The sequence below is a fragment of the Rattus rattus genome, chromosome 11 (genome assembly GCF_011064425.1).
Source record: "Rattus rattus isolate New Zealand chromosome 11, Rrattus_CSIRO_v1, whole genome shotgun sequence".
Taxonomy (NCBI): domain Eukaryota; kingdom Metazoa; phylum Chordata; class Mammalia; order Rodentia; family Muridae; genus Rattus; species Rattus rattus.
Window position 1 is genome coordinate 66,641,612 of NC_046164.1, and position 15,772 is coordinate 66,657,383.

Genomic DNA, 15,772 nt, shown 5'->3' on the forward strand with positions numbered 1-15,772 from the left:
TGGGATGTGGGGCACTGATCTCTATACACAGTGAATTTTTTATTAAGACAAACCTTCTAGGCCCCTAAGGAACGCTTCGGTTTCCCTAAACAACCACATTGCCAGTGTTTCAGAGCAGTCAGACACTTACTAGAATTCATGATCAAGTTGCTATCCCCAAATATCAATCTCCATGACTACACCGCCCTCTCAAGTAATCACTTGAAACCCATTGAAGAGGAGCTCGTACTGGCATCACACTCCAGGTTAAAGGCAATTCTAGAGATGTAGTATAAGTGCCTCATGTATGGCATCCTCTCACAGGCGGGGGCCCTGAACCCCTTCTAGTGCAGTGTGCCTTATGTTCCAGGGCAGTTGTCAAATCCTGCAAAAGGCAGCAAATACTCTTTGCTGGAGTGTTTAGCAACTCTAATTCATGCACTTAGATAATGGGCCAGGCTGCCAGGCCTTGTATACAAGAGGATATCGCCTCTCTTTTGGACCCTGGGATGCTGGATGCTTATCCTAGGTTAACTGTGAGGTTAACAGGATAGGCTAGGATGTTAAGTAGCACAGTTCAGTCAGCCAAAGACACAGTCACCTTGAGCATCCCATTCTTAGAGGAAGCACAGCCATCCATGCTATGCCCTAGAACTGACCTAACTCAGAACCTACCTGCTAAGTTTCCTATTGCATTCCCCAAACCAATCTGCACTCATGGATCAAGCACTCAGGTAGTAATTTCTGCCCAGGCTATTTTACATGTTATTCAAGAGAACAGGCATCCAAGCCTTTAAAATCCATCTGAGTTTGCCTCACATGACAACATCATGAGTCTGCATCACATGACACAACCAGAAATTTCCACTACAGAACAGGGCCCATGAATGAAGCTGTGTGAGATTTCTGAGACCTTGTGAGAAAACTCCAAGCAAACAAGAGTCTTGTAACTTCTGTTCCTCCATAACATGGGTTGTTCTTGGAATGTGTTTTCATTCCCCTTCCAAGTGTGATGGACAGTTCACTTTAGGTTTTATTACAACTGGCTGCTTATACACCTCTACAGAAAAACATGCTTTTGCCGTGTGCATCCTGTCCTTGTGATTGTACACTTTACCCATGTGACTCTATAAAAGGAGTCATGTTTGGTGACACTTTTGAACTAGACTGCTGGTATCCTGATAACAAAGACTGAAATCACCCCCCCAAAGAACTACTTCTAAACAGGTCCACATTCCCTTGTCCTATTTAGCATCTTTTCTCCCCTACCTTTGGACAGTGGGCTAGAAGGGGGGGGGGTTGAAGCATTTGAGAACCCTTATTTAAGTAGTTTTTTTTTTAAATCTATACCTTTAGATTTTAGTTCACCTCATTTGTAGGCTTATTTATTTTTACTTATTTTATGTGTGTGAGTACACTGTTGCTGTCTTCAGATGCACCAGAAGAGGACATCGGATCCCATTACAGATGGCTGTGAGCCACCATGTGGTTGCTGGGAACTGAACTCAGAATCCTTGGAAGAGCAGTCAGTGCTCTTAACCACTGAGCCATCTCTCCAGCCTATGTGACTCTTCTTAACCCTCAGAGTATAAACTGTCTGATGCTCTAAATAAAGTTGGCTATTGCATGAGACTTTTGAAGTGGAAATTTCTGGTTGTGTCGTGTGATACATTTTGCTGAGGCAAACTCACATGATGTTTTGCTAAGGTAAGACCCACGAGAGGATCCATGATTTTTGGAGAGAGTATAAAGAGGACTCAATGGGCAACGATGGGGTGCTTGCATACCTAGCCTTACAACGCTTAGTTGGTCTCTCATCTTTGCTGATCTTTACATTGTTGAGAGAGGCATGACAGAGAACTTCTGACATTCTGGCTGATCCTGGTCACTCCTGCTGACTTGTGCTGATTTGGCAGAGGCCTGGCAGTTTCTGCTGGATTGTGCCAACTCTGCTGTAAAAGAGACTGAAATCACCCCCCAAAGAACTACTTCTAAACAGGTCCACATCCCTTGTCCTATTCACCATCTTTTCTCCCCTACCTTTGGATGGTGGGCTAGAAGGTGGGTCGAAGCATTTGAGAACCCTTATTTAAGTAGTTTTTTTATTTTTTAATCTAAGTCTTTAAACTTTAGTCCACCTCATTTTTAGGCCCTGTTCTCCCGGGCTTGTGCTGCCAACTAGAGTGGTAAACAATTCAGGAATCCTTCTTAGTGATCCAGAGCAGCAGTGAGATAGATGCCTTCTCAGGCAGCAGCTTGCTGGCCTACACTCCTAGGGAAACTGGAGAGAGTCAGAGAAGCCTAGCCAGAATACCCATGGACTAAGAAACTTGGGTCAGAACCCTACAGTACTCAGTGCACTGGTCAGAGTCAGTCCTTAGGGAAATGAGCTAGGTTCAAGTGACCCATGAGCCATCCAGAAGAAAACACACACAACCCAACTCCACAAAGACAGAACCAATACAGGTAGCCCTAACCTCTCCAAGGACCGCCCTGGAGCTGGATCAGATGCTAGACCACCCAGAGGTATGACCAGCACCTGTGATCCAGCCCGTGAAAGCCTACCCACTTAAGGGCTCAGTGGCTGTGACCTAGCCATGCAGTGTCTGGGAGGACAGGAGCACACCAAAGCAGCTGAGGGCTGCAGCAGCCACTGGGTGAGACTATCCAGCCCTGTCCTATCTTTATTCTCCATCATGCCTCTCTTTTGTTGGGCTTTCCCAAAGAACATAGGCCAGTGTGGCTTGCAGGGCCTGCATCTCAGCCTCCTGAGCCCTGAAACTTAGGTTAAAATATCCAATCAGATCACCTATTTTCATCCTACCTTTTGCCAAAACTGTTTTAGCCCTCCCTTGTCCTTATTGACCTTTTCTATTAATGTCTATGCTAGTACTAATCACGAGTCTGCTTTGCTCTCTTCTACTGATGCCCACTGCGATTTCTTAGTGAATACAGTGTTCTGCATTGTGTTGCTTCATAAAGTGACTGGAATTGAAGTGAGCCTACAGCAGGGCCCTGTTACATGTTTTTCTAATGTCCCCCCACCCTCTGTGTGTGTGTGTGTGTGTGTGTGTGTGTGTGTGTGTGTGTGTGTACAAAATCTCCAAAAGGAAATCTGTACACCGGTATGTTGTCACTCGCTGTTTGAGCTTCTTGAAACAGACTCTGAGGATATGGGCAATCCTCTCCCAGCCTGAAACATATTTTCAAGTAAGACCCCAGAATGTGCTTCCCCTACCACATGTGGTTCAACAGGGGAGGGGAAAAAACAGCAAGATAGCACAGCCCTAAAGATGTGCTAATAAAAAGGGGGGGGGGCTACGGAGTGAGGCATTTCCAACAGAGGTTACTAGTGTTTGTCCCAGAGCCTAAAAGGGCCAGCACTAAGAAGCCCATCCATCTAAGAGGACAACGGGACCCGGTGCCTGGAACTCAATTTTGAACTCCGTCTCACTGCCTAGGCTACCGCAGACTTCCTGAATCCTCCTAAGTGTAGATTTACTGTTAAACCTTTGCTACTTATTTCTTTTCATTCTGAAAAGCTTACCCCTAGGGGGCACTGTGCTGTCTGGGACTCTCCATTGGCAACTCAGCCTGGCTGCCCCAAGTTGTTGTCTGTAAACCCCCATTTGCTGTCACCTTTTGTTTGCCTTAGCAGAGCTGCTCCAGCCATCTCTGCTGGAGGCTATGAGTGCCCAATCTTATATTTTTGCCTCTGCTTCTGCTTTTACTTGCGGTATACATAATGAATTCAAACTGATAGCAGTTTCCAAGACGTGCAGAGCAGACGTAGCTTATGCATTTCTACACCTTCCGTCATTTAAAATGTTAGATGGGAAGCAAGGGGACTGCCCACCTATGGTCTCCATGTCAGTAGAGAAACATTACATGCTAAAGAGCTGAGCAGTGGTTATCCTATGGCAACGTGATATAAAATGTCTTGTAATAGGCTGTGCTGGCTAGTTTTACATTAACATACATGAGCTAGAATCGCTTTGAAAGAGGGAACTTCAGTGGAGAAAATATCCCTATCAGATAAGCCTGTGGGCAAGTATTCATTTTCTTGATTAATGTTGGGGCAGCCCAGCTCACTGTGGGTGATGCCATCTTGTGGGCTGGTGCTGGGTTGTATAAGAAAGCAGGCTGAGTAAGCCATGAGGCAGTAAGACTGTACTTCCTGGATTACTAAGCCTGCAGTAAGCAGAACTTTTCTACCGTTGACTGCCTTGACTTTCATGATGGACTGCCATGTAGAACTGCGAGCTGACATAAACTGTTTACTCCCCAAGATGCATTTGGTCATGGTGTTTCCACAGAAATAGAGACCCTAAGACACGAGTAAAGGTCTCTCTGCATTTGGAGCCCAGGTGTTCGTTTATGTTGTTCTGGTAGTAAACTTGACTAATTTCCTCTTCAAACAAGAAATGAAATTGATACAGGAAGCCAATCTCTGCTAGGCAGTGAGCTCCTCTATGGTTGTGGGAGCTTTGCCAGTCCCTGAACCATAAAGCAGTAAGCCATACTCAGATCACGCAGGAATTAAGTGAAGCCTTGCTCCTGGGAGCAATTGCCTGATCCCTCTCTACCTCAGGACCATCTTTCTGCCTTAAGTCCTTCACCTGATATTTCAGTTACTCCTTCCATGCCTCATCAGCTACAGAAAGATCTACCCCAGCCGCATGCAATTGCATGGTCCCAGTGGTCTTGGAGTGTGATCAGAATGGAGGGCTAACTAAAGTGGCAGGGAAAACAGAATACAGTTCTCTTCAGCTGACCCTCTTTTTTTTTTTTTTTTTAGATTTATTTATTTATATGTGAGTACACTGTAGCTGTCTTCAGACACACCAGAAGAGGGCATCAGATCTCATTACAGATGGTTGGGAGCCACCATGTGGTTGCTGGGAATTGAACTCAGGACCTCTGGAGGAGCAGTCAGTGCTCTTAACCGCTGAGCCGTCTCTCCTGCCCCAGCTGACCCTCCTATGAGAGACTGTCAACAGACCCATCTGGATGGTCTCAAGATTAGTACATTTGATGTAAACTGAAAGGACGCTTGGAGGACAGCATCCAGCAGCTGTAAAAGGACTAGTGCGCTCCTAGAGTGAGAAAGTTGTACAGGGGGGAATGTCAAGTGCAGGGGGTGATGCTCCAAACTAAGGAACGTCAGCAAGGGCCTACAGCAGCAGCCTGGGGAAGAGAAGGTGGAACACTTGCTCTTTTGGTCTCAAGAGAACTCAACCTCAGCAGCCACTTGATTTGGAGCTTCCTTCAAGACAGATTTCTGTTCTTTAAGCCACTCAAGTTTGGAGTATTTCGTTATGTCATCCCAGTTGGTCAACATTCCTCCTTATTCACATGCAGGTCTTCAACTCAATTCTTCTGGTGGGGATGACTTGATTTACAGGGAAGCAGATCAGAGTACCAGCTAGCAGCAGGCAGAGCTCAGATGAAAGGGTCTAATGACACTCGTGCCCTTCCCTAGGCCATCTATGGGTGGAGATCACTCGCTCCTCTCCTTTTAGGAAGCAAGAGAATAAAGCAGCTTGGAGCATCCAGCTTATCAGCCTCTTCTCCACAGAAGCTAAGGTTCCTGTAGATGCGCTTTTGGAAGGAGCAGACCTCTGGTTCCTGTTAAATCAGATGAGGGAGAAAGCTAATAAGAGGCTTCAGAAACAGCCACCCTTGGAACAAGGTCGGAGGTCACAGGCAGGAGTTGGGATGGAGTTCTCCAAGCTCCAAGACCTACACAAAGATCCTTAGCACCCCCTGAGAAGAGGGCTGTGCTAATTCCATAGGAATGGCTTGAAGGAGCACCACAAAAGCATCCCGTGGCACAGTTTTCCCAATCAGGGTCAGGATGAGAGCACAGTGCTAATTAGACATGCAAGTCAGGGCAGGCTAGGACCTACTGAAGCAGATCACCGAAGAAGCAGTCTCTATGCAACCAGCAATAGGTTCTGCTATGACCCTTAGATCAGACCCTGCGATTAAAGTACCCATTAAGATGCAGGCTAATCACAAGGCCAAGCCCTCGTACCTTGAGCATAAACAGATAATACACACACCACTCCCCAGAAACAAGCATTATAACCAGACACGTGACCACATATCTGAAAGCCAAGAGGGCTGGCTTTCCAGCCTAAACTGGTAGAAGGAAGATGTGTAAACCTTCTAGTTTGAACCTTTGAACCTTACTAACACCAAACTTGGCTGAATGGCTAAAACGAAGTTCACAAAAATCACAGTACTTGAGTCTCTCTCTCTCTCTCTCTCTCTCTCTCTCTCTCTCTCTCTCTCTCTCTCTTTCTCTCTCTCAATCTTTTTTGTTATTTTGTCTTTTTTTTTCCCCCAGAGCTGAGGACCAAACCCAGGGCCTTGCACTTGCTAGGCAAGCGCTCTACCACCGAGCTAAATCCCCAACCCCCCCCATCCTATTTATCCCTCCCACAGCCCAGTTACCCCTCCACAAACACCCTCATCCCATTTCCCTTCCCCTTTGCCTCTATGAGGGTGCTCCTCCACCCACTCAACTATGTACTGGCCTTCTCTTATGTGTTAAAAACAGCTCTAAAGAAGGCCAACCTCACCTTGAACTCTAGTTGCACATCACTTATGGCTTCTGAACTTGGACAAGCCAAAAGCTGAACCTGAAGTCCTTGGTGTAAAGATAGTATTAAGCTGGGTGTGGTGGCCCATGCTCACTCAGGAGGCAGAGGCAGACAGAGCTCTAAGTTCAAGGCCAGTCTGGTCTACAGAGCAGTTCTAGGACTGCCAGAGCTTCACAGAGAAACCCTGCTTCAAAAAACAAACCAAAAACAAACAAACAAAAAGATAGTGCTCAGACAGCACACAACACACAGCCAGTGCCCAGAGCTAGTTCTTATAAAGTGTGCACTGAATGAAGAAGGCAGAAAACATTGCTTCAGAAAATAGCCCTGGGTAGGCGAACGTGAACACAGATGAGTTGGGATCGTCTCCTGGCCTCAGCAAACCACTTTACATGGTAGAGCGTGAGATGGGTAGAGGCTGATGCTCCTGAGCTGCAGCACAGAGCAGAAGGGGCTTGGGGTTGGGGTGCAGAGCAGGAGACAGTAACAAGAGCCCACAGCTACTACAGGAGAATTTCACCGAATGGCCATAGGACCATTCATGATTAGGTCCCTAAGTCTTTCAAAGCAAGGACTGCCAACTGGAGCAGTTAGCCATCAGCCAAACCTCGCAAGGATCATCCCAAGCTAATAGGCTTAGCTGCCTAGGAGGTGAGCTTCAGGAAATTCAGAGGCAAGGAACTACAACAGGGTGTGAAGCCTAAGGGCTCTTGGGAAAGTCAGTTGGATGGTGTTTTGCTGAGGCAAACGCGTGAGGGGATGCTTTGGGAAAGTGGACACAGTGTGAAAGGCTAAGGCAGTCTAGTGAAGGAACGTTTCCCTGAAGCAGACACAGGAGAGGATGTTCTGCCAAAGCAACACGAACAAAAGGACACTTGATGAAGGAGTCTTTGCTAACGATATGCATGTATTGGTCTGCTTCACATTGTACAGTTGAGCCGCATTTGTCAGGATGCCATAAAGAGAAACACGTCAAAACCATCTGGTGGTGTACTGCAGTTTGTTACTGCTTCCAAGGACTCACCTGAGTCAAGAGCGGTGCTGAGGCAAGGCACATACATAGAGGACATGTGATGTCTAGGGGGTATGAATAGAACTCCATGGAGTGACAGAGACAGAGCTTGGCTTACTGGTATAGCTAGGTGTTTAATGCTTATGGGTCTCTCATCTCCACTGATTTTCGCTTCCCTGAGAGAGGCACAGCTGAGAACTTGTGTTCTTGCTGGTCCCTCCTGCTGACTCCAGCCGAGGCTGAGGTCATGTCACTGCTGGTACTAACTCGACTCTACCAAACTGGACTGTTGGTGTATCCATGAAGTGTTTGCGAGTGGATCAAGCTGCCGCTGCCTGCTAACCTGGGAACTGAACTGCCGATTTCCAGACAGCACAGACTTGCTCTAAAGAGCTTTTCTGAACAGGTACACTTCCCCTGTATCCTTTCTTTTCCACTACCCCTAGTGGGTAGTGGGTTACAAGGAAGGTTAAAGCATTTAAAAACCCTCATTAAAAATAGGGTTTGAAAAAATTAAAGTTACAGGATGCACCTGAATTATAAGTAGCTATGATGTTGGCAGCAATGCAAAGTTCTTACAAAGTGTCTACCGTAGATAACCTCAAACTGGAAAGTGACTGGGTCCATGATAGAACTGAAAGACCATGTGGTTTATATGGTCAACCTGTCACGAACCTTGAGTTACCTAGTAATAGGATAATCTCAAAGAGTTGCCCCAGTGACATCTGCCTAGTGGCTTCATCTGTGAGTTGTTTTGATAATTAGTGTGGGAGGGCATTAATCCACTGTGGCAGTGCCATCACTGGTAAGACAGTCCTGGTTTGTAAAAGCAAGATGGCTGAGCATGAGTATCGTGATCTGAAAAGCAAGACAGCAAGCAACATTCCTTCTCAGTTTCTACTCCAAGTTCCTTCCTTGAATCCCCCTCAATGGTGGGCTGTGAACTTGGAGAGCAAGTTGAAATAAGCTTTCCTCTCCCCGGTTGCTTTTGGATCATTCACAGAAACAGAAAAGTGAACTACAGCAGACGTCATGACAACTCTACAAGCTTGCCATGACGTTGATCAATTGTAAACAAAGTATTTATAGAGACACTTGGGAGGGATCCAGGAACAAGCTCCCTGAGGGACAACTTCATCCACCTGTTCTTCCCCTCTGAAAAAATTACAGTGCTGATAACTTCTGGGTAGGTTTATGGCGTCAAGCCAGGATTCCCGTAACCAGTCCTCGGCTTCCTTCAACCAGGGTCTGAAGACCAGAGCAGCAGTTCTTTGTGGAGAACAGCTCAGCTCTCCTTTCCATGTGACAACCTCCCGAGACCAGCCCCAGAATCAAACAAGTACCTGAAAGCTCGCTTTCCTCCCATGCGACTTAAAAAAACCCTTCTAAGTCACATCTAAGTGCACCTAAGTATTGAACCTGTGTTAGATTTTAGGATTTCCAAGATCCAAGAAGGCAAGCTTAGCAGCCAAAGACATTGCAGGCTGGTTCCAGCAGCGGAAAGTCTACTTCTACCACAGACAGCAACCTCCTGGAGAGTCAGTCGTGGTGCAGAGTGGAGATGGGTGAAAGTGAGGCTGCAAAAGGGGTGACCCTAATTCTGACTATTCCAGAGACTGGAGATGGCCCCTGAATATGGCCTACCTCAGCTCATTTAAGAGATCACAACTGAGACAGGTTCTGAAATTCCTTTAGAGGGTAGCTGTGAGAAGGCAGAGTCAATGGCATGGAAGACACCCCTTTTCCAGAAGACTCAGTCCACACAGCAAACCTCTAGACTCTAGAGAGTAGGGGCATCAGCCTAGTTCTATGAGTGGCACCGTGTCAGACTGGATACAGTTGTGGACAAGGAAAAACCCTTTCCCCGATCTAGAACTAGGCCTAAGAAATAGAGGGCTGCAAGGAAGAGGTTAGATACGCCTTGGATGCCCAGAATCATCTGTTTTCTGTTCCCAGGACAGGTCTCGCTCTGATATATCCCACCATGTGGGGAAACAGGAGGCAACTTTCCAGCTGGGGGCTCTAAGACAATACATCCACGGCCAACTGAGGGGTCTCCATGTTCCCTAATTAAAGTTGCTGAAACTAGCTTACGCAAGCACGACTGTCCCTTGTCATTCCATAAGCATTCTTGGGTCCCTTGCTTTAATGCAGCAGCTTTGGAATTGAATGCAAATTTGTGGTATCTTATGCACCCATTTCCTCACAGCAATCAGCAGCTTCATTTGAACTGTCTGGAAAGCTCTGTGCTCGTGGGGGAAGGGAGAAACGATGCAACCAGTGCCAAACCACTTGGCCTGTAGCTTGTAAAGAGGATGACCTCAAAGTGTGGTGTCTGGAACGGCCTAGAAATAACAGGAACAGGAGACTGAGGTAGTTAGCTGCTAGGCAGAGTAGAACCACACCCATTAAGCTGAATGAAAATCAGGCAGGTCATCAGGACAGGTAACTCTAGGACTTCAGGGGCCAAAAGCTGAGTAGAGGGATAAGTGACTAAGATTACTGATCCTAAGACCACTGAAAGGATCGTATCAGCTCTGGACTGCCCAAGACCCAAGTTCTCAGCACAAAGTTAGATGTATTTGCCCCAGAGAGACAAAGGGCAGGGAATAAGAGATAAAGACAGAAGATAGAAGACAAAGGAGAAGGGGAAATACAACGGAGAGGGGAGAAGTGTATTTGTTTAAGAGAGGAACAATAAATGACTGCCTCTGGATAGAAAGGAGACAGGCTTGATCTTGGCCCACAGGCAAAGGACAGTTTATAAAGGTAAAAGGGGTAACCTTGTGTTAGGATGAGGTGTTTAATTTTAATTGGGCATGTTAATTAGGTGAGCCACAGGGGACTTTTGATGGCCGGACTTCAACACTTTGATAGCTGGACCTCGGTCGTCAGCCTCAGGGGAAGTGGACACAAGGGAATGCACCTGCAATGAAACACTGGAGTTAATGACAGTCTGAATGTGGGGGATAGAGATGAGGCTGGACCACTCACTAGTCAGTGTGGGAAAGAACATGCCAAAGAAGCCTGCATTCATCTCACTTGGTACGTGTGTCTGTTTGAAGAGCTAGCAGCTTGTAAGACTCCCTTAGACAGCGACGGAGGCGTTTGGGTGTACAGACAGACTGGTGCAAGTGGCCAGGCTAATTTCTAGGGACTGAAGTCACTGTGTGGACACATCGAGTGTTTCCTCACTTGGCTTACTGCTGGACAAACTCAGCTGCTTGTCTCCAAACATTAGTGCTGCCAGGGGTAGCCAGCCTGTTCCTTGCATGTGAACTTAAACCACTTCACACACCCGAGTGCCCCCTCTTTACACTAAAACCTGGAAAACTTGGCACATGGTAGGGTACACGTTTTTTATCGTGAATAAGCTGCCCCACATCCAAATTCTCCAGAGCTTTCATGTACCTCAAGATAAAACGTACACCGGAGTCTGGATTTTGCCAGACAGCTTGACCCCAAAGTGTTATGTAGGGTCACTTTGTCAGTACCAAGGTTTGATGCACAAAGGACAGCTACCAGCTTGTGAAGAGCTTGGAACTGGTGCTGCCCCGGCAGTCTTTGTACTGTGCTGAGTGGGAATTTTAGTATGGTTGACAAAGGTTATCACTAAACTGTTACCTAAAACAAGTCTTTCTAGTAAATCAGAAACTCACGGTTTACACTATCCTCTGTCCCAGAATCCTAGGACAGACATCTTGCTGTTAGAGAAAACTTCCCTAGGACAGCGCTGGACCACAGCCATCTGGTAGTATGTTCCAAACCAGGGAGAGCGTCTTTCATTTGCACTGTGCAGTGAGGTCCCTAAAAGACTAACACTGGGGCTGTTTGAAGTCATAATTGTAGTTAAGTAGCCACATGTTGCTGGTGGGCAGTTTGGTGATTTTACAGCAACATCAACAATGAAACTGGGGAAAACAAGCTAATGACCCTATTTACAGTGGCAAGAAAGCTGCAGTTTAAAGGCTGGGGCAGGTGACTCATTGAGAAAGTGACTGAGAAGTCACCAATTTTGAAAGTATTAAACCAGGCAGATATTGGCATTCCTTTTAGGCTCCGCCTCACAGTTGCCTGGCAACAGTTGCCAGGTATGCCTGACTCACTATAAAAGGTGCTGCTTCCCCAGTCCCCCTCCTCACTCTCTTCTCTTGCTCTCTTCCCTCTCTGTCCTTTCTTCTTCCCATCCCCTCACCCCCCACACACGTGTTCATGGCTGGCTTCTAACTCTCCCTCCTACCTGCTCAACTCCCCTCCCACGCCCTAAATAAATCTATTCTATTCTATACCGTCTGTGGCTGGTACCTCAGGGGGGGGGGGGAGCGATGCTTCAGGGCCCGCAGAGGCAACCCCCAACTGCGCCTCCACAACCAAACATATCCCTGGCTTCTTCTTTATAAAACACAACGGGAGGGATCCCTAGACTAGCAGTACTGGCAAACAACAGATGTCACAGAGGGCAGGGGGTAGCATTCACACAACCTTAAAAGTGCTGGTCTACCAGAGCATAAAAGATTAGGTACTAAGGAAAACAAGAAACACTGAAGCTCCCACATAGGACCTAGGAGGGCACTTAAAAAAAAAAAACTACGAAATTTGGGAGCTCCTATAGGCTTTAAGTTCATTTAATTGCTAACTAGACAGCAGGTTAGATGAAGATAAACTCCATCAGGCCAGAGAGGAAACCAGTGGGTATCCAGGTGAACCAGGAGGGGGTCGGGACTGGCCCGCAGGTAATTAGCAAGACAAACCTGACTCCAACTTATAAAGCAGAATTTGACTTTTTCATTTGCTGCAAAGTCCTAAGAGCTCTCCTTTGAAAGACCACTTCCCAGGTTTCCAACTAAGGTTTCAGAGCTTTTCAAACAAGTTGTCAGAGGACTCCATTTTGCCCTAATGAAACATTGCAAGGCTCAGAAAATTCCAGGTTTTGCTTCTTTTCCCTCTCCACTAACAGAGTTCCACCCTCACGCCCTCCCCAGAGAGTATGTTAGGAAACAACCCCTGCCCTCCTTAAGAATTACATCCTTTAGTCTTGGCTTCTTTGCTACTAGGAAGTTTTAAGAGTAAGTGCAGGGAGAGAGGGAGACAGGGAAAGAGGGAGACATAGGGTCTGGGAAGGTGTTCCTACACATACCCAGTAAAAAGCAAACAAACAAAAAAAATCCATACGTGGCTTCAAGTCTTTTGCAAGCCGGGGAGCCAAGCCGGCTGAAAGCTCGAGAGAGAGAGAGATCTGTTCCACAAGAAGGCTACCTGTTCAAAGCCTGACAAGCCAAAGAAAACCACACATCCCACACCTACAACCCTCAGCACCGCCTTTTCACCGGTCGTGTCGCGTCACTTCCGGGGTGGGGCCGTAAGAGGGGCGGGGCGGTGTCCGCGCAGGCTCGCGGGGCTGCAGCCGCCGAGCTGAGCGCTTGACTATATATGGTCAAAGCTGGGGGCGAGCCGCACCGGGGCCGCGCTTCCGGGTTGGGTTGTCCGCAGCGGTAGCGCGCAGGGCAGGCGCGTACGGGCCTCGGAGCCGGGCTTCGGACCGCCCCCTCCGCGCCGGGCACGCCCGGCGCCGCCTTCCGCGCCGTCCCTGGGCTCGGCCACTGCTAGGTTCTACTCGAGCGGGGCGCCGTAACAAGTAGGAGAGGATGCCGTACGAGATCAGTGAGTGCGTGGGCCTCCGCGCGCGGCTGCTGGCTTCTGGGGTCGGTGCAGGCAGGAGGGCGCGGCCGGGGTCTCCCACGGCCGCGGGGTGCGGGCTGGGAACCCCAAAGTGGGCGTTGTGGGCTGGGCCGGCCGAGCTGCGCGACCCCGGGGCCTGACCGCCGCCCGGGAAGTCTGCCGGCCGTGCCCGCAGGCGGCAACAGGTGACCGTCTCGGGACCCCCAGCGCTGACTGCCTGCAACAACCTGGGTCCCGCGAGGCCGGGATCGCCCCTCATGCACCGTGCGGGGTTTGTGTCTCCTCAGAGAAGGTGTTCGCCAGCCTCCCCCAGGTGGAGCGGGGTGTCTCTAAGATCCTCGGTGGAGACCCCAAGGGCGATAATTTCCTCTACACCAATGGCAAGTGCGTCATCCTGAGGAACATCGACGTGAGTACTCTCTGCCCGGCGGGGCCTGCTTCCGTCCTTGCCCTGCGAGCTACCTTCAGAGCCCGGAATTCTTGCCCTTCCGCCCCCTCACCTCCCAGCCAGTTGGCCTGGGAAGAGGGGGGAGCCACGCCCCTTCTGCCCAGGAACCACACCTTGGAGGCTCAGTGGACTGGTGTGGACTGTTTTCATTGACCCCTACCTCCATATCCCCATAGACTGGCAAACTAAGACTTGGGTCTGTTCAGTCCTTAGAGCCAAGAGCTTTGAGTCTGCTGGTGCTTGATCATGGGGTGGTTGTTGATCCTTCCTGAGCCCAGTTTCCGCATTGGGGAAAGGGAGATGGGGAGATGATCCGCCACTTCCCCTCGCTGCCTCCTCGGCTGGCTGAATGAGCTGGTCGTCTGTCCTCATGCTGTCTGTGCCTGGCATAAATGGAGCACTTGGTAAATGGCCCCGTGCTTAATCATCCTAATACCCTGGGCTTCCTGGTGTGCCAGAGCCCATACCTACACACCCAGTCCTCTGAACACCAACTGTTACAGACTCGAGTCTCAGAGAAGAAACAGGAACTAGTGAATTCCGCTGGATGGGTCTCTGAAAATGACCTGCTATCCCCAGACCAGCTCTTTGGGAGGCCCTTGTAAATTCGTGTTTTTCTTCTGGTTGTTGAAATGAGTCAGTCTGCTGGGCCTCCTCTCTGTTTCCAGGATGTGGCTCAAATCTTGTCACTCCCTTCCTCAGCCCTAAGGAATGGTTTGGTTCAGAAGCTGAAGCCTGGAAAGTTAGGGGCAGTTTACTACTCACCACGCTTGGTGAATGACTGGTAGAGACGTGGAGGTTTTGATTGACTGCTCCACCAAGACTGCATGCCAGGTACATCATTGGTCGGGAGAGGTGGCTCATGACACCCCATCCTCCAAGAGCCTCCCAGCTGGCTGAGGACAGACCCCAGTTTCTTTGTAAAATGAGGCTGCTTTTTGAACTGTGGTGGCTGCTGGCTGTGTCTTTTTAAGTCTGATTAAGACAACCAGTGGTCAGCCCTGTGATGGCTTCTGACCTCTAAAGGATTGTTGGGTACCTCAAGTGAGGTGAAAGTTTGGGTCTGAGCCTGCCTTGCTATTTATTTACTGGGATTCCTAGAAAGCTGGCCCAGCCTCTTTAGAACCAGGGAAGCCTCATCAACGGCTTAACACCATTGAGGTCATAAGATTTTCAGAAAGTAAAGGAAAAATGGAGCTGGCCACAATAGGAGCTCTGTGGAATTGACAAAAGATGTCTAAAGCATCTTCTTATGCCCCTAGCTGTAGGGTATTTGGTTTCTGTCCCCTACGCAACCTCCCCACTCCACTTTGCTATTCACTTCCAGTTGGGAGACCTGCACTGAGTGGTCAGTCTGGTGCTAGGCCAGCTTATCCCTTGGATTTGCTGGCTTGGTAGTATCAGAGCAGCAATGCACAGGGAGGCTGATAGGGGTGGGTTCACCGCCAGTGACGCGTGCACCAGTCAGTTCTTACCCCTTCAGGCTTCACTGGTCTCTCCTGGAGGTGCAGCCACTTCTCATCCCACCGAGGTTAAGTTCCTAGCACGCCAGGACAAACAGTACAGTGTAGGGGTCTGTTCCTACATCCTTTCCTGTGCTGGACATTATCAGGCACATTCTAGTTTGCTGACGGGCTACGGTCCTCAAAGATGGATTCAGTTTTTATTAGAGCAGAGTGTTGCTAGAAAAATATGAGGTGTGAATTCTCAGAAACATGGAGGATACAGAAAGGAAGGTGGTCTGGTAGGAATCCAAGTTCAGGAAGGCTAGCACCACATCATGCTTTGTAGACCTCTGTCCCAGTCCACATTTGGGTTTCTTGCATGCCCCTTTCTCCAAATTTAACCCTATCCTGTGAGTCTTGAGGTGCAAGAGCCAAGACTGCTCTGATCCTCATAGCTGCCATGTCGCATTTGATTAGACTCCTGAAGGATCTGGCAGACTTGCTCTGCTTTGCTCTCTCTCGCATCTGAGTACCATACTGGCTGCCCTGAGGTCTGTTCTTACTGTGCCCGTTGGCGCAGTTCTGATCAGTCACCCCCAGC

General features: G+C 48.6%; 1 protein-coding gene and 1 pseudogene across 1 annotated transcript in view; both read left to right on the forward strand.

Annotated features, from left to right (window-relative positions):
- The window catches only part of LOC116912015, a 69,981-nt pseudogene extending 56,743 nt beyond the window's left edge, over positions 1–13,238 (forward strand).
- The window catches only part of Wdr1 (WD repeat domain 1), a 33,755-nt gene continuing 31,088 nt past the window's right edge, over positions 13,106–15,772 (forward strand). Inside the window, exons 1-2 of the mRNA XM_032915877.1 lie at positions 13,106–13,260; positions 13,566–13,687. Of these exons, the coding sequence (XP_032771768.1) occupies positions 13,245–13,260; positions 13,566–13,687 (138 nt within the window). The 5' untranslated portion in view covers positions 13,106–13,244. The remainder of the gene's footprint in view (positions 13,261–13,565; positions 13,688–15,772) is intronic.